At 45.9% G+C, this 26,764-nt stretch overlaps 1 protein-coding gene across 1 annotated transcript; it reads left to right on the top strand.

Moving 5' to 3' along the window:
- Positions 1–5,102: 5,102 nt before the first annotated feature.
- eif3k (eukaryotic translation initiation factor 3, subunit K) lies at positions 5,103–18,900 on the top strand. Its single transcript, XM_084314238.1, has 8 exons — positions 5,103–5,262; positions 5,932–6,030; positions 8,531–8,651; positions 9,954–10,031; positions 10,280–10,346; positions 10,606–10,701; positions 17,726–17,851; positions 18,749–18,900. Exons 1-8 carry the CDS (start codon positions 5,201–5,203, stop codon positions 18,775–18,777), a joined length of 678 nt encoding a protein of 225 aa, XP_084170364.1. The 5' UTR covers positions 5,103–5,200; the 3' UTR covers positions 18,778–18,900.
- The last annotated feature ends 7,864 nt before the right edge of the window (positions 18,901–26,764 follow it).

Below are 26,764 nucleotides of genomic sequence, written 5' to 3'. Positions count from 1 at the left end.
CCCCTCCTAATGTACAGTCTCCTCCCCATCATATGTATATATTCTCTGTTAGGATCTATGGGTAACAGTACTGTATATTTGCATATTGTATATGTCACAAATGTAACAGTACTATATACCTGTATGTCATGTATGTCCCTATGCCATAAATGTCATGATGTCATGTATGTTGTGTATGTCATAAATGTCACTATGAATTGAAAATGGGGGACCCTGATGTAAACAAGACAAACGTCTTTCTCTGGTCTGCATCCCCTTAACAATTGTGTGTATTGAGCCATACTGTATTGTACCCATTCTGCAATCTGTTAAATAAAGTTTTCATTCATTCATTCTGTATGAAACTATTACACACTGTTACACTACTGTATGACACTTACAGTCACTCTGCAGTCCAGGTGAGCACACAGCTGAGCAAGTTACACGCAGGCAAGGCTGCGGGTCCTGATGGGGTGAGCCCAAAGGTACTCAAAACCTGTGCCTCTCAGCTGTGTGATGTGCTCCAGTTCATATTCAATATGAGCCTGAGGCTGCAGAGAGTCCCGACACTGTGGAAAACCTCCTGTGTGGTCCCTGTCCCCAAGTGCCCGCGTCCCAGCACGTCCAAGGACTACAGGCCGGTGGCTCTAACCTCTCATATAATGAAGACCATGGAGAGGTTAGTCCTGGAGCAACTCCGCCCGGTGACCAAACCCCACCTAGACCCACTCCAGTTCGCCTACCAGCCCAGACTGGGGGTAGAGGATGCTGTCATCTACCTGCTGAACCAAGCCTACACTCACCTTTTTTTGCGGACCTCCCAAACTTTCAAACTTTAGACTGTTTTCTTTATACGTTTTTCTTTTTCTTTCTTTCTACCACAAGACGCGGCCACTGATGGGTCCATGGGACTTGGATAAGTCCTGTGGACCCAACTCTGGCCACTGACCACATGAGCGAACGGGTACATACGCACACAATACACGGCCACTGATGGATCCGTGGGACTTGGTAAAGCACTATGGACCCAACTATGACCACTGATAAAAACGTAACTACACTAGCATTATAAGACCTAAACATTGCTACCTACCATACAAGTGCATTGGTTTAGTGCACTTCCGGTTGCCACTGAGCGGAAATGTTTGTGCGGACCTGTTCTCCCAAACTGGTAAGCAAATGACTGTTTTTACGTTATTTTCATTTTTACGTTACTATTATTATTATTATTATTATTTTTTTTTTAACATTGATCTTAACTGATCACTATGACTTTATTGCTTTTATCGTTATATATGCCTATAATTGTGTACAGCACTTTGAGCTACATGACATGTATGAAAGGTGCTTTATAAATACTTACTTACTTACTTACTTACTTACCTAGACAAGCCGGGGAGCACTGTGAGAATCATGTTCTTTGACTTCTCCAGTGCTTTTGATACCATAAGGCCTGGGCTACTGGGTGAGAAGTTGGAGGCGATGCAAGTAGAGGCCCCCCTGGTGTCCTGGGTTGTGGACTATCTGACGGGAAGACCACAGTACGTGCGCCTACGGAGCTGTGTGTCAGACAGACTGGTCAGCAACACCGGGGCCCCGCAGGGGACAGTCCTCTCTCCCTTCCTCTTCACTGTCTACACCAACGACTTCCACTATCGGTCAGAGTCCTGCCACCTTCAGAAGTTTTCAGATGACTCTGCGATAGGACGGTGACGAGAGGGAATACCGGGAACTGGTAGTGGACTTTGTCACATGGTGCGATAAAAACCACCTGCAGCTAAATGTGGCAAAGACCAAGGAACTAGTTGTGGAGCTGGGGAGGAGGAGGAGTGCACCTGTGACCCCCGTTTCCATCAGGGGAGTTGATGTGGACATGGTTGAGGTGTACAAATACCTCGGTGTGCACATCGACAACAAACTGAACGGGTCAAAACATGCAGAAGCACTGTACAAGAAGGGCCAGAGCCGACTCTACTTCCTCAGAAGGCTGAGATCCTTCAATGTCTGTACAAGGATGTTGAGGATGTTCTATGAGTCGGTGGTGGCGGGCGCCTTCTTGTACGCTGTGACCTGCTGGGGCAGCGGACTGAGAGCAGTGGACACAACCAGGCTGGATAAGCTGGTCAGGAAGGCCAGCAGCGTGGTTGGGGTGGAGCTGGACTCTCTAGCGAGGATGGCGGAGAGGAGGAGCCTCGCTAAGCTCCAGGCCATCAGGGAAAACCCCACCCACCCACTATACACAGACTTGGCTGACAGGAGGAGCATGCTCAGTGCTAGGCTGTGTGGACCCCAGTAATAGTAGCCTATGCCTGTGGCAATGGCTAATGGGGATCCGAATAAACTAAACTAAACTAGGCTCACACTACCCAAATGCAGCACTGAACGGCACAGGAAGTCCTTCATTCCAACAGCCACCAGACTATATAATGCATCACTGTGCCTCACTGCATCACTGAGCACAGAGCGGCAGCTCATTAGTGGCAGGAGGACGCGACTAGCGGCCTCCAGGCTCCACAACAGGGGGCAGCGACGGCTGCCAGACATAGATCTAGGTCTTATTGGAACCCAAGGAGGACAATACACTACCTAAAGCATACTGCACATTGTGACACTGTGAATACTGGAATATATATTTCATATTTCATTAGTTAGATGTAAATTATAATTATATTGACCAAATTGTTTACCCCATGCTCAGTATGCTCAGTATATTCTTACTGTATTTATTTCTGTATATTTTATTTCATTTCATCCTATTTTATTTTACTCTACTCTTATCCTAGGCAACTTGATTTGATTTGTGTTATCATTCTAAATTGTGACCTGTCCTGTCTAAATGTTTAAATGTTGAGCGATTTGCAGTGTCTAATTTCCCACGGGATAATAAAAGTATTTCTATTCTATTCTATGATAGTTTTAAGACCTGCCTGGTTCCGGAAGCACTTTTGCCTATGTTTTTTTTTATTATGGTAGACAGTTTATATGGTTCCACTTATTCAATTGGTCTGAGATTTGACGTGAGTTGAGCATAATTAAATGAGATTTGCGTTTTTACATTTGAGAAAAAGTCATGGTACAAGACTGTGTACCTAATTTTAAAATGTTTACACAGAAACTACAGAATTATACACTCACGAGTCACGACAACCTGACTTTTTGTTTTTAAACGCCGTATTTTTCATGTTTTCAATGTTTTATTGATGCCTAAAATGAAAACAAAGATGGCTGTGAATGCCGAATGACCAATGAGAATGTCAAGGGATGCATGTCAGAGTAGTTGTGCTCTTGATTGGTCAACGATTGGCAAGGCATATCTTTGCTTATGGGTACTGTAGTAGTTACCATGGAAACCAGTAGAGACTATGATATAAAATGTTCTCAAAGATTAAGTTCAAACATTTACCATTATTGGTTGTAACAATATTATAATTAAATAATCTATACCTCCGTCAAAGATTATGAACCTACACAATACGGTTTGGCTGTAATAGTAGTTTTGATCTTCAATGGGTGGCTACAATGTGGGGAAATCACAGTGGAAACTCACTCCCCAGTTCAATATCAATGACAACAGGTTCACTATGGCATTTCCATTGTTGTAAACAGGGGCCAGAGAGCTGATTCTCTGAGGCTCTGAGCAGTGAACCTGTGTAGTATCGCCCTCTTGTGTTCAAAAGGTGTAAGATTGGCTTCCCTATTATGAGCAGAAAGAGAGTCATTGAAGAGGCTTTCCTGTCTGTGTTGAACTACAGAGATGTCATTTATAGTACATGCGGCGGCTTCTACTCTTATATTTACATGTAGTCATTTAGCTGACACTTTTATCCAAAGTGACTTACAAGTTCTGTACAACAGGTCAGCAGGAAGGGTACAACTAAGAGTAAGTAACATTGTTCATCAAACAGTGTTGAACTGTTTTAAGCCCCCCCCCCCCCCCGCCCCCCCGCACTGCCATGATGGAGGAATAAAGTGGTAGAATAATTCACAACTTATTCACAACTAGCAATACAGTATGACACACAGACCTTAGATGATGGCGATGATGATGATGAAGATGATGATGATGCGGATGCTGATTAGCCTAGGTAACCTACCCTACCAACTGGAGCCAGCTGAGTGCAGTGCCTTCGATAGGAGCAGGAGGAGGCCAACTGGCCAAGGGAGCAGGTTGTGGGTTTGGATGAGCTGATGAGTTTAGAGATGAGGGAGGGGGCAGCTGGGGTGAACAGGGAGTTGGGGGGGGGGGGGGGGGGGGTAGGGAGGTCAAGAGGGATGGAGAAGAGAGGTGCAGGAATAGAGGCTGCTGGGTCAGGCACAGGGGACAGTGATTTATCAATAGTGGTGATTATGTCTGCAAAAAATGGGAGGAATGACTTGCATTGTTCAGGTGGATAGGGTATCATTCTGCACAAGGGGCTTGAGGAGCTTGTTCACAGTGAAGAGGGCTTGGTGGTTACAGCTGAAGTCATTGATGATGGTGGGGAAATATGGCGGCGGTGAGGGCATCTTTTTAAGGAGAGGTGGAGTTTGTAGGTTTCTAGTCTATGGTCTGGCTTAACTAATGTTAGGCTTACCTACTCTTGTTTTGTTTTCGTCACAGTTGTTGCCATGATTGTGTATATTTATTTCCAACAGATGAGGGCGGTAGATAAATGTATTTGAATGGGAACCAACTCGTGATAGGAACCAATTGAACTGCGTGCAGTTTCTATGGGGAGAGCGGAAGTGATATTTTATCAATTATTTTACTCAAAAGAGTGGGTGTTTGAAGAGTCTGTTAATCATGTTTATTTCCACACTAAATATCGAATGCAGGTTAGTGCACGATTGATATGATGGTGGTTCATAACAGCCAAATATATCTCTAGCGCTCAAGGCTTTCGAAATAGTGAAATTGTTGGCCTCAATATTTTCAAAACAAATTATATGAAAATGTTATGAAATGAACAAGAATGTGATCAAATATGTAATAAAAACGGAGCTCAACGCATACATTTGATGGTTGAAATCCGTTTGTTTCCCCAATACCAAGATGGCGGCGGTCTCGTGACGTCAGAGAGTCTTCGAGAATGTTGAGATTCTGGGTCCGTCAACTTTTACCGTCCGCCTCTCCGTCCTTTCCGGTCCCATCCCTCCGCCCGGTCCCTCGCCTGCTTCCAGATCCACGTGTGGGTTTTGTTCGGATATTCACTTAAAAAAACGGATAAAACGGTTGGACCCAATGGCGTCAGCTTTCGAGCAGATGAGAGCGAACGTAGGGAAGCTCCTACGTGGAATTGATAGGTAACGAATTGATCGAAATGTCATTCATTCTGGCTCGCGCTAGCTAGTAGCCTAAACAGCCTGCTTACTAGCATCAACGGCTAGCCTTGCGATTAGCAAACTGTCATGTCGTGATATTCTCGTCAACTGACGTATTTATCACGAGTGAGAGAAGAACGAAACCCGACAAATTCAGTGTAAACGCTAACAGTTAACGTTATGTTACCAACTTTGACTGGTTATTCGCTAACGTTTCTAAATAAGTTAGCTTGTTTGTTGTGGTGATGGGGATCCAGATGTCTGCTGGAACAACTTTCTCGACAGTTGCCATTTGCGCTGTGCTGCTGCTGCTTATTTGATGCCGCTCATCTTCTGCCATTGATCTTCCCCACAGCTAACGTAGATAATATTGTAGTCGCACAAGAGTAGGTTAGCCTATTTATTCCAAAGGATAATATGCAGAAACATGGAACTCTAACGTATATGGGCCTAACGTTAGTGGTTGCAATGCAAACCCAGAGAGAGAGGGGGGTATTTGTGATGGATAGATCGAGATGCAGCCGGTTACTACTTGGCAGAAATACTTGTATGCACGCTTTGTTAACTCGAGGTAGTTTTGTAAGTTCAACTACAGTTTTATGCCCATTCACCCACCACACATTATAATGAATGGTCTGTCTCTTTCCCCAGGTACAACCCAGAAAACCTGGCCACACTGGAAAGCTACGTGGGGACACAAGCCAAAGAGAATGCCTATGACTTGGAGGCCAACCTAGCTGTCCTCAAATTGTGAGTCTGTTTAGGCTTGGTTACAAGTTCATATCTGGCTGCCTGGCTGTGTCTTGATGCTTCTATCAACATTGCATGTACTATATAACTGCTGCGTGCAATTATGAGCTTTTCTGCAGGTTTAGCCTCTGATTAAATAGTTAATGTTAATGTACCTGATTGTCGACACCATGCAACAACAACAAAAATGGAAATAAACACCAGCGACTGGCAAAACATTGGTAGCATTTTGGCTGTGGCTGATGCGTTTGCGTTCTTTTCCAGGCACTTTGACAAGTAACCACCAGTCATTATTTGGAAGTTATGTTATTATTTCTTAACGTTTGGGAACTATCTTACTATTTCTTTCACTATTTGGGCAATTTTACACAATTCCTGTGAGTCTATGGAACACATCTGTAAGGTTTATAAAAAATAAAAAATTCTATTATTTCTAAACAAGTCCTCTAGAGCAGCATTTTCTCCCCTTACAAAAACCAAGCTGTTTTTGGCTGGGCTCCGCCCATACTCGCAATGCGATTTGAGTGACAGACACCCACCTGCACGATAGCAAATAGCTCCGCCCATACTACTCTAGTCTATGGCCAAACTAACGTCAAAGTGAAACTAATACACAAACGATATGGCTCAACCATACATTTACGATCCGGAGAGTGACCCCGAATACGAGGAAGAAGAGATCGATATTCCACAGCGAGGGCTTCAAGTTGTGTGGGAGTGTATGTGTGCGCTATGATATTTTGCAACAGGTTGACGACGTGACTCAAGTGCAGACAGAGAGAGAGCAAAGAACGAGAGATAGATAGAGAAGAGAGATGCTCCGAGAGCGTGCATGCGTTTCCCCACACACACGCAGTCGGGAGTGTGTAAATGCTCCGTATGAGAGCCTCTCTCGTCCGTCTCTCCCCACCCGCCCGCTCTCTCTCCCACTCCCTCTCCACCAGCACCCGCGCCACGTCAACCCGTTTGAGGAAGTGTCAGTGACGGGGAAACCGCTTTCGCATTATTTCGACTCGCTCCGTTGTTGAGTGAATTGTTGATTGTGGGCGGTGGCTACAACCACAGAGGGAGCTGAGATATGCAGATCAGCGTCTTGCTTCGTTACAACGTAGGATAGCGAGTCAATTCTGAATGGCTTGGTTCAGTGGGGGAGGTTCTTGTCTGAGCTGAATTGAAGAAACGTGAGTAGCTAGAGATTTCACATCCAAGTCAGTGTTGGTACAACCCCACATTGCTAGAAACCAATGCAAACCACAGGAAAAGGCCATTTATAAGATAGTTCCCATTTAAATCATTAGTGCTTGTAGCTGGATGGTTAACATTTCTATTTTTGGCGAGGCCAGTTCCTTTACAAGTTGTAGATGACATCAAGTCAAGTGTCATAGCAGCATGGAGGAGGGGAGGTAGAGGCAGAAGAGGTAATAATTAGGGATGCACCGAATGGGAAATTCTTGGCCGAAACCGATACCGAAAATAGAAAACAGTTGGCCGAAAGGCCGAAAATGATTCATGGAATAGATTTTTTTTTACCAATGTTGTGGAACATTATGATTATGGAAAAATATATGATTATGGCTAAACTTAACTTAAATAATAAATAATCACTATTATGGGTCCATAAAACATTTATTCAGCACTTCTGAATGCATACAGTACATTAATTCCATCTTTTCTCTGGCTGCCGCAGCTAGACATCTGTGCTCTACTGAGCGCACCTTTCTAGTTCCCAGCTGAATGTGCTCGCTTGACTCGGCACAGTAGACGCGCGACAGACAGACGGCGTCAATGTGAGAAACACAATCCCCCCCCCCTCTCGCTCTGAATAATATGCATATTAGATCACTCAGTGATTAACCGCAACGGGCATATAGTAAATAAGGATATAAAAGCATGTTAAAGACACATTTATTGGACACGTTGCGCGCAGAGTTTACATAGAAACAGCGCGACTCCCGACAGCACGACATCATCACAACAACACACGAATAATATGCATATTAGATCACTCCTACCGCGACGGGCATATAGTAAATAAGGATATAAAAGCATGTTAAAGATGCATTTATTGGACGCGTTGCGCGCAGAGTTTACATAGAAACAGCGCGACTCCCGACAGCGCGACATCATCACAACAACACGCAAGGTTGTTAGGTTGTTTCTGTTTCGGTGATATATTTTCGGTGAAAAAACTCTTTCGGCCGAAAGGCCATTTTTTGCCATTTTCGGCCGAAAACTTTCGTGCCGAAATTTCGGTGCATCCCTAGTAATAATCGCAATAGTAATGATGATGAACATACTAGTGATAATAGTAGTGCATGCATGGATTCCATCATCAGTCAGTAGTATACAAGTATATAATCGTGCTAATAGTATACACGGTCCATAACGTAGTAGCATGCTGCACCAGAGAGTCCTAGCAGTTCTCAAGTTCTGTTCTTCAGCGATGTATTTTGCTAAATAAAGTGCATTGGTCTCATTCTGATCATAATCTGTCCTGCAGGTACCAGTTCAATCCAGCCTACTTCCAGACCCAGGTGACATCCCAGATCCTGTTGAAAGCCCTGACTAACCTGCCCCACACTGACTTCACTCTGTGCAAGTGCATGATTGACAAGTTACACGTATCCTTTTGGTGCCAGTATGACTAGGTTCTATTATGTACTGCCAGTGAAAGCACATGTAAGTACTTCTGCCTGACTCTTGAGACGGTCCCCACTGTTTAATGACAGTCTTGTTTAAATCAGGTTTGAGAATCTGACGTCAAATATAGTGATGCAAAATTGGCATCTTTCGGTGAAAAGGTTTTCTATCCAATATTGGTCATTTGTGTAGATCTGTTTTTTTTTTTTTATCTGTCTAGACCCATGTGTATTAGCCCATTGCAAAATATTCTACAAGTCAAATTGTGGCTACTTGGTTTTAAAATTCAAGATTAAGGAAACAAAACAAATTCTCAGATCAAGATGTTTATTTGACATAAGAAGTCATGGATTGTACAACACAAAATATTGAAAATGTTGCTCAAGTATTCTTATTTCAGAAGCAATAATTAATCCACGCATTTGAATCTATCCAGAAATGTCCCTCTGATCAGCCAGTGGATCTGAAATAATAGCACAGCTAAAGAGAGCACACCTGACAACCACTTCCAAACTGAACAAAAATATTTGACAACAGGTCTCATGACACGTCGGATACAGGAGGACGAGTGCTAACATGTAGGTAGTGTTTTATCATGTCACACACTCTCCTCCATGAGACACATAAAAAACCATGCAACACACTTTGCAAATACATTTTTATGCCTACAAATGATCTGTCATGTCAAGCCACACACACACAGACACGCACAGAGGAACAAAGGACAGCAATCACTTATTAGACAATGATACGTCCGTTTCTATATATTTATTTTTAAACATGGTGGCGCTGGTGCGTTGTCATAGTGGCGCTTGTTTATGGAAAGCCTTGGAATTTCCATCACCTCCTTCATGCTCACGAATTATGAAAAAAAGATGCCCCTTCCCATGCTGTGTACATGGTAGGTCGATGTCTCTTGGCGTGTCGTCCTATATAGCCTACCCATTCGTAGTTATGGTTTCAAAGTCTGGTCATTTGCCAGGCTACACATCTGGCTGATGCGTCCCGGGGCTATTCGTGACACAATGTTAAGCATGCGAACCGGGGACCCAATGAAAGCCTGCAAAAAGAGAAGGACAGGGATTTGCTGATATTCAAGTTTAAACCAGCAAGCCTGTGTGTGATTGGATGACTGACAAAATGATAGATGTCTTGGTCTGGGAGATTCAGATATAGATATAGAATAGGTATATAGAAAAGACATGGCTGACATGCTGTGTTAGGTGGTAGAAGTGGGGTCTATCTTGGGGTTGGGGTGAATTTCCTTGACTACAGTGGAACAGACTACAGAGGAACGCCCCATCAGACAGATCCTGTACCTGGGGGACCTGCTGGAGACCTGCCACTTCCAGAGCTTCTGGGTACGACACATACACAAAGACACTCCTAAAAACACACATGCATTTCTTAACCTTAACCTTCAAACTGTTAACACTTAAGAAACATCAGACACCTTTTTCTTGCGCTCAAACGCGAGGTGCACAGGAGTGTCGCTTTTCCGTTCAAAAAGGTGTCCTATATGATCACAGCCTTACAGGCTTACACTATATCCACTTGTGTCTTTCTCCTCTTTAATTGTGTCTCTCTTATTTGTCAAACTCCTCGACAGACGAGTCTTGAAGAGAACAGGGAGCTCATTGACGGCATAACTGGCTTCGAGGACTCTGTGCGCAAGTGTGAGTACAGCCTTCTCCTGATGAACCTAACTGGACACTATAATCTCATTTACATTTTGAGCTTTCTTTAGTAGGCGTTTCAATAATCATTTCTTGGGATTATTTTACAAAGATCCATCAACCCGTTTCAGATTTTGTCCCCAATTTTAACCCCATCACACACCTTGTTCCAATTAGGTACAAGCCAAGGCTAATTAATTGATATTATCCCCAGATTTTCTGAACATTGATTGTAATTTATATCCATCATTCTCTCTAGTCATCTGCCATGTGGTGGGCATCACCTACCAGAACATTGAACTTCGGTTACTGGCTGAGATGCTGGGGGTCTGTGATCCTCTCCTGGATCCTCAGGGTAAGAACCATTCCAGAGAAACCATGCTGCTCGCTGTGCTGCTACATTGCAATGGACCGATCTCAAACCCCCCTCCAATCACAGCTGTTGCTGCCCTGTCCGAGGGAAGCAACTGTTGTGATTGGAGGATCATGAAAAGAGGGCTGGGTTTGAGATGGGTCAATTTTAACATCAGGGAAACCAGTACAGGGTTTGTGCACAAACTAGAACAGCATGTGACCTCTCTGTGACCCCTCCTGCACTGAGATGTAGGCTACTTTCAACAGGCAGCTTGATCTGAATCTAAAGTTACGACCCAGTGGTTGACCAGTTTGTAAACATATTTGCTTTTATTGAAAGTTATAAAAGTTATATGGAAGAGGGGAAATCCTTAGGTGGAAAATAATGCAATGGTCATACAACATAATTGCAATTATCTGACTTAATTGCAATTATCTCACATAATTGCGATTGCCTCATATTTGTAATAAGTTATGTTTTCAGATAGTGAAGCAGGGATAACTTTTTCCTGATGTGTTTCAAAGAAGACATGAACATCATGATCATGTGACCTTTCCACATTCCTCTGCTGCGTCCTCACCGTCTCTCCCTGCATCCTCACCGTCTCTCTCCTCACCTTCTGTCTCCATGTGTCCTCACTGTCTCTCTCCTCACCGTCTGTCTCCCTGCGTCCTCACCTTCTGTCTCCATGTGTCCTCACTGTCTCTCTCCTCACCTTCTGTCTCCCTGCTTCCTCACCTTCTGTCTCCATGTGTCCTCACTGTCTCTCTCCTCACCATCTGTCTCCATGTGTCCTCACCTTCTGTCTCCATGTGTCCTCACCTTCTGTCTCCATGTGTCCTCACCTTCTGTCTCCATGTGTCCTCACTGTCTCTCTCCTCACCATCTGTCTCCCTGCGTCCTCACCTTCTGTCTCCATGCGTCCTCACCTTCTGTCTCCATGCGTCCTCACCTTCTGTCTCCATGTGTCCTCACCTTCTGTCTCCATGTGTCCTCACCTTCTGTCTCCATGTGTCCTCACTGTCTCTCTCCTCACCATCTGTCTCCCTGCGTCCTCACCTTCTGTCTCCATGTGTCCTCACCTTCTGTCTCCATGTCTCCTCACTGTCTCTCCCTGCATCCTCACCGTCTGTCTCCCTGCGTCCTCAGTCACCGTCTGTCTCCCTGCGTCCTCACCGTCTGTCTCCATGTCTCCTCACCAGCTGTCTCCTCACCGTCTGTCTCCCTGTCTCCTCACTGTCTGTCTCCCTGTGTCCTCACCGTCTGTCTCCCTGTGTCCTCACCGTCTGTCTCCCTGCGTCCTCACCGTCTGTCTCCCTGCGTCCTCACCGTCTGTCTCCCTGCGTCCTCACCGTCTGTCTCCCTGCGTCCTCACCGTCTGTCTCCCTGTCTCCTCACCGTCTGTCTCCCTGTCTCCTCACCAGCTGTCTCCTCACCGTCTGTCTCCCTGTCTCCTCACAGTCTGTCTCCCTGCGTCCTCACCGTCTGTCTCCCTGCGTCCTCACCGTCTGTCTCCCTGCATCCTCACCGTCTGTCTCCCTGCGTCCTCACCGTCTGTCTCCCTGCGTCCTCACCGTCTGTCTCCCTGCGTCCTCACCGTCTGTCTCCCTGTGTCCTCACCGTCTGTCTCCCTGTCTCCTCACCGTCTGTCTCCGTGTCCTCACCGTCTGTGTCCTCACCGTCTGTCTCCCTGTCTCCTCACCGTCTGTCTCCGTGTCCTCACCGTCTGTGTCCTCACCGTCTGTCTCTCCGTCTCCTCACAGTCTGTCTCTCTGTCTCCTCACCGTCTCTCCCCCTGTCTCCTCACCGTCTGTCTCCCTGTGTCCTCACTGTCTGTCTCCCTGTGTCCTCACTGTCTCTCCCTGCGTCCTCACTGTCTGTCTCCCTGTCTCCTCACCGTCTGTCTCCCTGTGTCCTCACTGTCTGTCTCCTCACCGCAGCGTCCTCATTGTCTGTCTCCCTGCGTCCTCACTGTCTGTCTCCCTGTCTCCTCACCGTCTGTCTCCCTGTGTCCTCACTGTCTGTCTCCTCACCGCAGCGTCCTCACCGTCTGTCTCCCTGCGTCCTCACCGTCTGTCTCCATGTCTCCTCACCAGCTGTCTCCTCACCGTCTGTCTCCCTGTCTCCTCACCGTCTGTCTCCCTGCGTCCTCACCGTCTGTCTCCCTGTCTCCTCACCAGCTGTCTCCTCACCGTCTGTCTCCCTGTCTCCTCACCGTCTGTCTCCCTGCGTCCTCACCGTCTGTCTCCCTGCGTCCTCACCGTCTGTCTCCCTGCGTCCTCACCGTCTGTCTCTCTGTCTCCTCACCGTCTGTCTCCCTGCGTCCTCACCGTCTGTCTCCCTGCGTCCTCACCGTCTGTCTCCCTGCGTCCTCACCGTCTGTCTCCCTGCGTCCTCACCGTCTGTCTCCCTGTGTCCTCACCGTCTGTCTCCCTGTGTCCTCACCATCTGTCTCCCTGTCTCCTCACCGTCTGTCTCCGTGTCCTCACCGTCTGTGTCCTCACCGTCTGTCTCCCTGTCTCCTCACCGTCTGTCTCCGTGTCCTCACCGTCTGTGTCCTCACCGTCTGTCTCCCTGTCTCCTCACCGTCTGTCTCCGTGTCCTCACCGTCTGTGTCCTCACCGTCTGTCTCTCCGTCTCCTCACCGTCTGTCTCTCTGTCTCCTCACCGTCTCTCCCCCTGTCTCCTCACCGTCTGTCTCCCTGTGTCCTCACTGTCTGTCTCCCTGTGTCCTCACTGTCTCTCCCTGTGTCCTCACTGTCTCTCCCTGCGTCCTCACTGTCTGTCTCCCTGTCTCCTCACCGTCTGTCTCCCTGTGTCCTCACTGTCTGTCTCCTCACCGCAGCGTCCTCATTGTCTGTCTCCCTGCGTCCTCACTGTCTGTCTCCCTGTCTCCTCACCGTCTGTCTCCCTGTGTCCTCACTGTCTGTCTCCTCACCGCAGCGTCCTCACCGTCTGTCTCCCTGTCTCCTCACTGTCTGTCTCCCTGTCTCCTCACCAGCTGTCTCCTCACCGTCTGTCTCCCTGCGTCCTCACAGTCTGTCTCCCTGCGTCCTCACCGTCTGTCTCCCTGCGTCCTCACCGTCTGTCTCCCTGCGTCCTCACCGTCTGTCTCCCTGCGTCCTCACCGTCTGTCTCCCTGCGTCCTCACCGTCTGTCTCCCTGCGTCCTCACCGTCTGTCTCCCTGCGTCCTCACCGTCTGTCTCCCTGTGTCCTCACCGTCTGTCTCCCTGTGTCCTCACCGTCTGTCTTCCTGTGTCCTCACCGTCTGTCTCCCTGTGTCCTCACCGTCTGTCTCCCTGTGTCCTCACCTTCTGTCTCCCTGTGTCCTCACCGTCTGTCTCCCTGCGTCCTCATCGTCTGTCTCCCTGCGTCCTCACCGTCTGTCTCCCTGCGTCCTCACCGTCTGTCTCCCTGCGTCCTCACCGTCTGTCTCCCTGCGTCCTCACCGTCTGTCTCCCTGCGTCCTCACCGTCTGTCTCCCTGCGTCCTCACCGTCTGTCTCCCTGCGTCCTCACCGTCTGTCTCCCTGCGTCCTCACCGTCTGTCTCCCTGCGTCCTCACCGTCTGTCTCCCTGCGTCCTCACCGTCTGTCTCCCTGCGTCCTCACCGTCTGTCTCCCTGCGTCCTCACCGTCTGTCTCCCTGTCTTGATTGATCGTGTATTACTCAAAGGGAAGAAAACGTTTATTTTTGTTCATTCACGTATATATGTTTAACACATCCTGCACCAAAAACGTTGTACAACGTGTTTCGAGGTCATGCTAATTCTGCCATTCCACGGCGTACGACGTTATTGAGATCATATTTAATTTTTTCGCCATGGTATTCAGAATGCCCTCACCCAGCCTCGGCTGATACAGTGGGAGCCTGCATAACTCTGCAACGCTTCAATACTGCCGCCTGGTGGTGATCGGGCGAGTTACAACCGGAAATGGATCTCTGGTGATCTCCGTGTACCGGGGAAATGCGTCCGGCACTCGCATATTGTTGCGGGACTCTAGACACACGTCCGTACATATGGATCGCTGCCATAACTCAAGAATCGATATGATTTGGGCGTTTATTATACAAACCGGAAATGGATCTAGGCGATCCACGTCAAATAAGTGGGATCTTTTTCCTCCAGTCTCATCGGCGAACGGTAAGAGGACGCTGATGGCATTTTCAGCGTGATTGTTTATTATTATTATTATTAATGCAAACTGCTCTGATCAATATATCACCCATACTACATAAAGCATTTACTGACTATCACGGAATTATAAACTACCCCCCCCGTTCATCCGCGCATGATCAGTCATAACCAGGGACCGAAATTAGAGAGCGCCACCCGCCATTTGCGCTCAGTTTTTACGTTTGGCGCCTCCCACTGAGACGTCTGAGCGCCGTGTGGCGCTCAATCAAATAGTCATGTGAAAACCGAAAATCATGATCAAATTCTTTAGCGGAGTTCTCACTCGCTGTCTCAGCAGACATGAAGCGCGCACCGCGCACTGCTGCTGCTACCCCCTCCCCACCTGTTTCTGTATGCTGCATGTAAACAGAGGCTATTGCCTCAGAGTCACTGTGACGTTAGTTAGCACTTAGCACTGCTGCTCCTACCCCTGTATGCCTGCATGTAAACAGAGGCTATTGCCTCACCGTGACGTTAGTCTAGTCAGTGTGGGACCTTCGTGAGATAACGTTAGCTACCGTTACAAAATGACCCAGTCAACTATTCACTTAGTTTAATACACGAGGCATTGTGTAACGTTATCCAGCCGGCTAGCTACGGATAGCTCCCGACATCAACAAATCCTCCAGCAATAGTCCAGTGCATAATACCTCCGTTGGCTAGGTAACTAGTCACTACGAAATGTCGCAGTAAACTAAATAGTTCACTGAGGCGTTGTCCCAACGCCATCCAGCAGTAGCTACAGATAGCTCTTGGCATCAATGTCCTACAACATAACGACAACAACATGCGTATTCGAGTCCCTGGTTTACATCGCATGAGTGAGGGCTGCTGACTAGGGTCCAGGTGCAGCGCCGGAGAATTCTTTTGCATGCTGAATGTAGCGTTTAGGGTCCAGCTGCACCCCCGGAGAATCCTTGCTGGAGCTGGAGGCCACTCGAGTATACACACAGACAGTGGAGCTGTTTGCAGACAGCGAGGTGGCGATGTCTCGCAGATAACACAACCACAAGTATGATTATATAATATATATATTTTATTAAAAAAAAATATATATATAAAATAATAAGAAAAAAAAAATGTATCAAAAAAAAGTTGGCGGGTAAGAAATATGCTTGGCGGGTAGATTCTTCCCATCTACCCGCCACTGGCCGGTGAGTCAAAAAGTTAATTTCGCTCCCTGGTCATAACGTTTAGGATCATGTACAGTTGACATTTTTTATATAGCGTGTATTGGCAACAAAAGACAGTTGATAATCTATATATGCGTTTATGCCTATAACTCACGTTCTAGGAATTACCGCAGAAAACGATAAAAACATATTTATATTCTAGATCAGGGGTCTCAAACTCAATTTACCTGGGGGCCGCTGGAGGTAGAGTCTGGGTGAGGCTGGGCCGCATCAAATATTCCACAAAAAAAGGGTTTCAAGTATTCCAAAAATGTATTAATACATCAACAAACTACCCCTTTGCCTCATCATAAAACCTCACAAACACCAGCAACTGAGCATTCTCAGTGGTGTCAGTGGACTCATCCACAGCTATGGAAATGCACTGCATTTTTTTTATTCTATCACAAAGCTGTTTAATGAAATCATCAGCCAGTATTTCAGTTATTCTGGTTGCTGTGCTATCTGAGGAGGATTTGCTTTTGTTTGCTTTCAAACATGGTCTCCATCACTTCAGTCATACATTATTTTATTATGTATGCATCAGAGAATGGCCAACACCCATGCCACCGAGTGAGGACTTGGTTGCTTTTTATCGTTGTGACATAACTTTAACAATAATTCTGCTTGCAGCTTGATATGATGATTTCATTCCATTTATTTTTGTGGTTCTTAGTGCTGAAAGGTTGCATCAAAATAACTGTTTTGTTTTGTATTGGCGTTTCAAATTGCCACTCTTCACAAGAGCTACCGTTTCTTGGCACATTGTGCTCAGTACCTGCAGATTAGACTACTGTAGATGCGCTGTCAACTCTCGCTCTGACTCCGACCCGTTGAAAGAGATGACACGCATTCCGTGAAGACCCGCCCTACTCTGCCTCTGATTCGCAGACTGTGGGTGGGGGGGGGGGGGGGAAATGGTGACGGGACGCTGAATATGATTGGACCAAAGCAGTACTAGACAGACAGACAGTTGGAGCAGTGCAGCCGGACAGGAGCTTGCAGAGGAGATGGGGGAGAATTTCGAGGATACCTGCTATACGCACTGATGACAGGATATATTTCCTTCCACTTGGTATCACTCCGAATTACGTTTCAACCACTAACGTTGCTGCCATGAGCCTGCGCTATGGTAGCCTACAAGTGATAAAATAAATAAAACGCCCAACTTGCGCAACGGGTCGGCAAAAGGTTGCGCGTGGGCAGCACTAACACTAAACTTTGATGTCAAGTAGGGGGCCGCAAAATATCATCCTGCGGGCCGCAAATGGCCCGCGAGTTTGAGACCCCTGTTCTAGATGGTATTTTCGTATGAATCTATGAATGAAAAAGTATAACGTTCCTACATCCTGAACGATAGATAATCGATGTTGAATCGGCCATAGTAATGTCAATTTAGCAATACAATAAAAAAAGTTATAGCCCTGCAAAGAAGGTAAACATCTCCATAGGCTTAGAGTGGTGGTATGAGACGGGCAAACTCCGTTGCAGTTAATGTGTTAAGGAAACCAACAAACAGTTATAATCTTACACATACATGTGAAAAGATATGTAAAAAATTAAATTACAATTTTATTTTTTATTTTTTTCATAGCTACGAGTAATCGATTACTCACGCCCATCCCTACTCCTCACTGTCTCTCCCTGTCTCCTCACCGTCTCTCCCCCTCTTCAGACACACAAGTGAAGGTGTGGATGAGCAAGTATGGCTGGGCAGAGAATGCGGACGGACAGATCTTCATCTTCAACCAGGAGGAGAGTGTCAAACCCAAGAACATCGTGGAGAAGATTGATTTCGAGAGTGAGTAATGGTTCTCACTGATGAATGACATGTTTTTCCCAATGGAGCTCATGAAATTATTCGTTTTTATTTTGAAGAAATATTCCTTTAGAATTTACAAAGGGAAATATGGGGGGGGCGGGGTATATTTGAGCAATAATTTATAATAATTTTGAAGAAATAATCCTTTAAAATGTACAATGGGAAAACGTGAAAAATAGATGCATTATTTAAGCAATAATGTCTTCAAAGACATTAAAGTTTATTTACGGCCTCTGGATCACAGGTACATTTTGAAAAGATATCAGTTGTAGATTTGATGCCTATGACTAGATGAAACTTGGTTTGAGACATCTAGGTCACATGGCATAAGATAACACAAGAAGCATGGTTAATATTAAGGCTGATCAATTAATTGAAATTTGATCCAAATTGCAATATGGCCTTTTGTGCAATATCCAAATCGCAGGAGGTTGCAGTATTTGTTAAAGGCAAAATGTCTTAACTTCCCACAGCCGAAACCCACCCAATTTTCCGCTCTTACTGACCCTTAGCTGCCAGAGTTGTACCCTTCCTGCTGACTTTTTGTACAGTACTAAACGTAAATGTCTGTTTGTTTCCAGGCACAACCATGCATAGTATAACGAGTCTCGCTCTTTAGTGGATTAGCTTTCGGCGTTGATCTCGGGGCTCGTGCATCAGACTGAAGAGTGGCTCGGTTACTTGTCATTTGTTTTCTGGCTAATTTAGCCAGGATTGTGGGTATATCCAATATGGAGAGCAGATTGTGCTGAGAAAGAACCGCATCATTGGCGAGTGGGAAACGGGGCTAAGAGTACAAGATTCTGAACTTGTCCTTTAATTCTCTCACTGTTCTCTACCCTTCTCTCTTTACATCTCCTCCTTTCTTCTCTACAGGTGTATCCAGCATCATGGGCTCACAGTGACACTGATACACGCTCACTCACTCACTCTCACTCACACACCAACCGTCTTTTCAATCCAGGCCTTTTTTCCCCCTCTCCATTCAATCCACACTTTTCGAAATAAATATAATTTATCATTTCCAACTCAGACTCCTTGTTGTCCTTTTCCCCATCGTTGAATGTTTGTGGAAACATGTTGGTCAGTGGCTTTCATTTTCATTTTGTATAAACTTACGTACTCCCAGAAAGGATCTTCTTATAATAATAATAATTCATTTATTTTATAAAGCGCTTCTCAATAACCCGAAGTCGCTGACAGTAGGCAAAAAGAAAAACAAAGAACCATAGAGAACGATATCAATGCACAGGAACATAGAGCCACAGTAACGGATAGCAGAAATGCAGGAGCCAGTAGGAGAGGGGAAAAGGGGGGCGTCAGGTTGGAGGAGGGTGGTTATCGGTAGGGAAGGTTAAATCCTAGGGAGAACGGGGGCGGCTACGTGGCGTAGTGGGCAAGGCACTCGCCACGAAATCTGGAGACGCTGGGCTTGCCTGTTCGAGCCCAGCGCTCCACATTTGCTTTCAGTTTAGCTGGTCGTCCGTACTAATACACATTGGCCGTATTAGGGGGTGGGAAACTGATGGGTGGGGATCGGGCGTTGTGGACAGCGACTCCTACAGGTCGGTTGGTGCGCCTGCGCAGTAGAATCATGAAGTGTCGGGGGCAGCGTGAGCCTCCCACGCGTTACTCCTCGCCACTGAGAGATCGAGCTGCGCAGGTGAAAAGATGCGACTGCTGTTACCTCAAGTACCGGAGGGGACTTGTGCTATGTATGACTTAGTCCACATTGCAGCCGGCTTGTGGGAGGCAAGAAACAGCGTTCGTGACAGGGGAGGGTTGAATTGGATGATACGAAATTGGGATGGGAGAAAAAATATTGAAAATGGGAGAAAAAGTGGATAAAAAAAAATCCGAGGGAGAACAGGTAGGTTTTGAGACGGAATTTGAAGGTGGAGAGTGATGGTCAGAGGGAGGGTGTTCCAGAGTTGGGGTGCAGCATGTATATTGCAGCACGTGCAGCATTATTAAAGCATTATATCACGCGCAGGAGTGGGTTGTGAGAATTAGACCATGCCTAGGGGTGGTCGTTAGACCCCCCTAGGCATCGTCTAATTCTCACGACTGCACGTGTTGTAATGGCTTTTATACAACGGCATGCAAATTTCTCGATTCGGATTGGCTGAAACAGTCATTTTACACGTGTTTATTCTTCACAATTCTACGCTGCTGGCCCAGGACCCGCCCACAACCGAATCACATCACTCCGCCGGATCACAAGATGCCGGACAATAATTTAACAAATGGATATGTTGATAACGACTAAACGACTAAATATCAAGCGATTCTGTCACAGCGAATGTCTTAGTCCTTTAAACAATGTTGGATGATGTAATTGATGGGTCTTGAATCATTGTGTAACAAAAGAAAAATCGCGGATTGATTGATTGATTAATTTGCAATTTTCTTTTCAATTTCTTTTCCCTTCTCTCTGACTGCAGCCCTCACTCTCACACTGTCCGACGCTGGCTCAGTCTCCACCCACCCCAAGCACACGCACACACACACACACTCCTGTCTGCAACGCGGGGGATAGTCAGACTGAGAGAGAGCTGGGTGCTGCACTGTTCTAAGTGAGCATAATAATAATATAATAAATCAAATTTATATAGCGCCTTTCATAGAACCCAAGGTCGCTTTACAATCAGGACAAAAAATAGGGCAAGGAAAGTAGGGGGGGAGGGGGAAGAGGGGATGAGGGAAAGTAGGGGATAATGGACCTAATTTAATCTAAAACTAACTGATGGGGAAAGCCTTGGTGAAGAGGTGTGTTTTTAGAGCGGATTTGAAGGTGTCCAGGGTTGGGGCGTTGCGGATTTCGGGGGGGAGAGAGTTCCAGAGGGTAGGGGACGCCACGCTGAAGGCTCTGTCCCCAAAAGTCCGTAACCTGGTGCGAGGGATGGAGAGGAGACCTAGATCAGAGGATCGTAGGTTCCGGGATGGAGTGTACTGGTGGAGGAGATCAGACAGGTACCGGGGGGCGAGGATGGCCTATTGAGTTGATTGATTGATTGATTGCTAATTTTATTACTGTACGCTTGGTTTCCAACTGGTTAAGTTTAGGCCCTCTACAGTAGGTTTAAAAAAAAAAAATTTAAAATAGGGCGAAAACTTTTTTTATCCACTTTCTCCCATCTTTCTATATTTTCTCCCATCCCAATTTCGTATCATCCAATTCAACCCTCCCCTGTCACGAACGCTGTTTCCTGCCTCCCACAAGCCGGCTGCAATGTGGACTAAGTCATACATAGCACAAGTCCCCTCCGGTACTCCGGAGGTAACAGCAGTCGCATCTTTTCACCTGCGCAGCTCGATCTCTCAGTGGCGAGGAGTAACGCGTGGGAGGCTCACGCTGCCCCCGACACTTCCTGATTCTACTGCGCAGGCGCACCAACCGACCTGTAGGAGTCGCTGTCCACAACGCCCGATCCCCACCCATCAGTTTCCCACCCCCTAATACGGCCAATGTGTATTAGTATGAACGACCAGCTAAACTGAAAGCAATGTGGAGCGCTGGGCTCGAACAGGCGAGCCCAGGGTCTCCTCATTCGTGGCGAGCGCCTTGCCCACTACGCCACGTAGCCGCCGTTTGAGAACCTGGTTTTAAGTTTTTTTTTTTACTGCAGCCTAGTTGATTATTGAGTAATTTCCAAAGTTCACATGGTTTCTTTTTGTTTTCCTCAGTTTTGTCATTGATGGAATTTTTTTTTAGCAGTTTTGATCATGGAGTTTACGTCATTTCTTAGTCTGTTTCTTTCTAGTTTGAGTTCAGTCACGTTGGCTTGGAGTTCACTGCTCATGCTTTTGGTAAGCTTTGACTGACTTTTACGAAACTCTGAGCATTTTTTGTCTCTGGCTTTCATAGCGGTCAGTATTTCAGTGTGCATCCACGGCTCAGCGCGATTTTTTACCCTGGTAGTTCTTAGGGGGGCCATGTTGTTTAGTATTGTTGAAAATTTGGTTTTGAAGCCATGCCATGTTTCTTCAACCAGTGTACCATTGAGCTCATCTGACCAGTCCAGGCTCTCCAGTTCAAGGTTGTGATGTCTCTAGATGTGACTGTTTTGTGACAGCCAGCCTTTTGCTTTAGCTTTTTGCGGGTACAGAATATCATATAATGATCACTTAACCTGCATGCTATAACCCCTTTATTGGAGATCTTGGACTTGTCAGAGGTCAGGATGAGGTCAATGGTAGTCTGAGTTGATTCACATACCCTTGTGGGTTGAGTGATTAGCTGGCTGAGGCCATGTAGATCACAAAACCTACTGAAGGCCTTGAAGACGGGTGCTGCTTTACGTAGCATGTCCGTGTTCCAGTCCCCAATAAGAATTTTTTCTACGCCCTCCACCCCAGCTAAACACCCATCAAGTGTGTCATAGAAGCCACTGTGTTCTGGCGGTCTATAGATTGTGCCTACTAGTACTGATTTCGCCCTTTCAAATAAGATTTCAATCTAGTCATGGTTAAGGTCAGTACGGTTGATGAATTTGGTATCTTTGTGAATATACACACAGACGCCACCTCTGTATATACCTGTGTATATTGAGCTGTACTGTATTGTACCAATTCTGCAATCTGTTAATAAAATATTCAATCAATCAAAACTCTGCTCCACACCTAAAGTTCTGAGCGCACTCGGAGTTTCAGCCACGGACATTTTAGAGAGAGATGACAGGTGACGCTGGTCTCTGACGAGAACAAGTTGCAGGTTGAAAAAACCCTCCGCTCGGAACTAGGCAGAATCTGCATATGGCTCGCTGATAACAAACTATCATTACACATGGGCTGGATGCAATCCTACCTTGAGGGGAGGGAACAGATGGTGGAGGTAAACGGTACCCTATCCCCCCCCCTCACAGTGAGCTGTGGTGTTCCACAAGGAAGCATACTAGGACCGCTACTGTTCCTAATTTATGCAAATGACATGTCGTCAGCTTGTGACTGCAACTTGTTCCTGTTTGCGGACGACTCAGCCCTGCTGGTCTCTGACAAGAACAAGTTACAGGTTGAAAAAACCCTCAGCTCGGAACTAGGCAGAATCTGCATATGGCTCGCTGATAACAAACTATCATTACACATGGGCAAAACAGAGTCCATTCTCTTCGGTTCAAATAACAAACTCAGCAAGACCGACGGCTTCTCAGTTACAGTGGGTGACAATATTGTCACAAGGAAAGATGAAATTACCTACCTGGGTTCCATCCTAGAGGCTAATCTCTCCTGTGACAAAATGGCATCCAATGTAATAAAAAATGTCAACCAACAAACTCGATTCTTGTACCGGATCTCCTCTCTGGTAAACAAGAATACCCTGAAGACTCTGGCAGGAGCACTCATTCAGGGGTACTACGACTATGCTTGCACCTCATGGTACCAAAGCACCTCAAAGGCGCTAAAAACAAAATTACAAACATCTCAAAACAAACTGGTCAGACTACTGCTTGACCTTACTCCTAGAACCCACCTCACCCCTGCCCACTTTGACAACCTAGGATGGCTTAGAGTAGACGACAGAGTACAGCAACTTGCAATGGGCCTGGTCTACAAGATGCACTACACGACCAAGGTACCCATGTACATGTCAAAATACTTCCCAAAGGTCAGTGAATACCACGATCACAACACCAGAGGGAGCTCCACAAATCATGTTAAACCCAGATTCGGCTCAAATAAGGGACTAAACACGTTTCGCAATTATGCCACATCAATGTGGAACGCCCTACCCAAAGCTGTAAAGGAATGTGGATCACTACCCACTTTCAAAACCTCTCTCAAGGGCAGGGCTGTACGTTAACTTTTTTTGCACATAGCACTGGTGCTACAGAGGTTGATAGTTTTGTAGCACAGGCCAAAATCTTGTAGCACAAGTATAAAACATGTTATATTTGTAACAGTCACAAATGTGCCTATTGTATTTGTGTTATTTAGTTGCAGTGCCATGTTTGGCTGTCATTTAGTATATCGCCATGTGTTATTATTACTATAATAGTAATACTCTCATATGCTATTTTCAATTAATATCATAAACAACATAAGGAATATTAGCATAATTTTGAGTGGACTGAAGGAATGAGTCAGCGTTAATAGTTTTAAATGCAAATAATTTATTGAAACATAGAAGTGGGGTCGGTTGGGACACACACACACAATGGGGGACCCTGATGTAAACAAGACAAAAGTCTTTCTCTGGTCTGCATCCCCTTAACAATTGTGTGTATTGAGCCGTACTGTACTGTACCCATTCTGCAATCTGTTAAATAAAGTTTACATTCATTCATTCACACACACTGTTTCAACTCACCACCCCTGCATCATATTGTAGTCTAGTCTGTCTTCAAACTTCCACTCCTCTCGATTTTTTTATATTTGAATATCAACATTATCTGTCCATCCTCAGTTTACTATAATATACTCCTGTCCTGAGTCCTGACTAGTGACTTCATCGTCTTTCCAAACGCACGCACGCACACACACACACACAGGGAAGGGGAGAGAGTGCCCCCCCATTTCCCTTTCCACACTGTGTCTGCTGGCTCTGCCTGTGATCAGGATTAGCTTGTTAGCTTGCTAACGTTGTAGTGATTGTAATGGTACATAAACGTTAATTTCGGGCGATGTGCGCATAAAGGAATGGCGACGGTGCAAAGCATGTAGATGCATTTGACCCGTTGCGAGAAAGAAAAAAACACCACGGACTTATTTCGGGACGTGTAGGCGCACTGCTGTGCAGCAGCAGTGCGCACCAACACGCTGCTCTGCTTGCAAGCACGGATAGGGCGGATATGACTCGTCGAGTTGTCACGGAGTTTTTTCAAAATAAGAGTATCATATGCACCTGAATGTTGCTAGCTGTCGAGCCTAGTTATTATAGCTGGAGCTGCGAGTGGGCAGAAATGAGACCCGCTACAGGATTTTCAAAATAAGAGTATCTATATGAACCGAATCCCTATCGCACCAGTGCTAGTGAAGTAAATCCATTCATCGCACAGACCGCTGTTGCTGTAGCACGTGCCGCACTGTACAGGCCTGCTCAAGGGACACCTACGGGAGACTGCAATTCAACACTGGCCCCTGTAAATATCCTAACCCAACCCCCTCCAATGTACAGTCATTTACCTAGTATGGTTTTGTCAATAGTCCAATGTACAATTTTGTTTGATTGTACAGTGTCTCCCCCCCCCCCCCTCAATGTACAGTTTTGCTTGTTTATACAGTGTGCCCCCCCCCCCCAACCACCTCCAATGTAGATTACCCAGTATGGTTGTCAATATCCCAGTGTACCCAACCCCCCCCCACCCAACCTCCTCCAATGTACAGTTTCTACGTCAAATGTATATACTCCCTTTTCTTGACTCCTTCTGTATCACAAACAGTACTGTATTTGCAAATCTGGTATGTCATAAATGTATAGATGTAGCAGTACTGACTATCTGTATGTCATGTATGTCATATATGTCCTGATGAATTGAAAATGGGGGACCCTGATGTAAACAAGACGAAAGTCTTTCTCTGGTCTGCATCCCCTTAACAATTGTGTGTATTGAGCTGTACTGTATTGTACCCATTCTGCAATCTGTTAATAAAGTTTTCAATCAATCAATCAATCAAACCTACCTGGGTTCCATCCTAGAGGCTAATCTTTCCTGTGACAAAATGGCATCCAATGTAATAAAAAAAAGTCAACCAACGAACTAGATTCTTGTACCGGATCTCATGTGAAAATGTGAAAAATGGATACAATGTAAAAATGTATAGGAATAATGTCTACAAAGACATTAAAGTTAGTTTATGGCCTCCGGATCACATGTTTCAGAAACGACTAAGAAATATTAGTTTAAAATTCACAAAGGTAAATTTTGAAAAATAATCTGTTGTAAATGTTATGCATATGACCAGAAGAAAGTTGGTTTGAGACTTCTGGGTCGCATGACATGAAAGGTATTGAAAAAAAATTTAAGAAATATTACAGTTGCTTACTTTAATATCTACAAACTGACAACAGGAAAAATCATTGTCTAAATTTGAGAATGAATATCTCTCCAATGAATCCAGTGTTGGGCAGTAACGCGTTACAGTAATAACTACTTTCCCATTCCCAGTAACGAGTAGTGCAATGAATCAATTATATCACTGTTGATCTGTAATATACACAAACTGCGCTCAAGGCTGGTGCACATTGTAAGAAAATTTATCAAAAGTCTGGACTGTAGCACACACAGGATGAAACTGCCCTGATGCATCACTACTGGAGCCTATATGTATTCCATGGAGGCAGATAGAATACGGAGTAGAATTTCAGTGCTTACAGAGCTGGTGCTGGCTGAAGCATAATGTCTTTGTGTATGATGAAACTATTTGTGACCGCAACGTCTAGGAGGTGCTGGAACACGGTGATGGGCCACCTCCTGGTCTTTCTGTGGACCGAGCGGGTCCCCAGCATCTGATCGGAGGTGTCCACTCTACTACTTGTTGTAGTACATGTTGGGTCTGGGGACTTGGACCTTCTGGTGCCCGTCACCTAGATAGATATAGATAGATAGATAGACAGACAGACAGGTTAGTTGCAGCACAGCACACATAATGATCCACATGAAAAAAAATCATATTACAGTAGGCACAATATCAATACCTGTCTTCTTCCAGCGCTGCACGGTGTCACCACTGTAAACGGGGTAGATGTTGGTGCACATAGACACCTCCCTGGTGTCCATCCACTTGATGAACAAGAGGTCCCCGTCTCTGATCCACCGGATGGAACCTCTTGGGGACCTCTTGCTCAGAGCATTTTCCAGGGTGGCAGGCACTCCAATACGTCCCTGGCTGTAGGTACCACAGGCCCCAAATCCCTGCTGGCCCAGGTGACGATAGAGGAGGGGACTGGTGTAA

The sequence above is a fragment of the Notolepis coatsorum genome (genome assembly GCF_963971535.1).
Source record: "Notolepis coatsorum genome assembly, chromosome: 1".
Classification (NCBI taxonomy): domain Eukaryota; kingdom Metazoa; phylum Chordata; class Actinopteri; order Aulopiformes; family Paralepididae; genus Notolepis; species Notolepis coatsorum.
Note: the sequence above shows the minus strand (reverse complement) of the source record. Positions and strands in the feature narration are given on the sequence as shown.

Bases quoted from the DNA above. Each gene is read 5' to 3' on its own strand.
- eif3k (XM_084314238.1), top strand. From the start codon at position 5,201: ATGGCGTCAGCTTTCGAGCAGATGAGAGCGAACGTAGGGAAGCTCCTA. The intron at 8,652-9,953 runs GTATCCTTTTGG...ACAGTGGAACAG, and splicing joins GCATGATTGACAAGTTACAC to ACTACAGAGGAACGCCCCAT. The intron at 10,032-10,279 runs GTACGACACATA...ACTCCTCGACAG, and splicing joins GCCACTTCCAGAGCTTCTGG to ACGAGTCTTGAAGAGAACAG.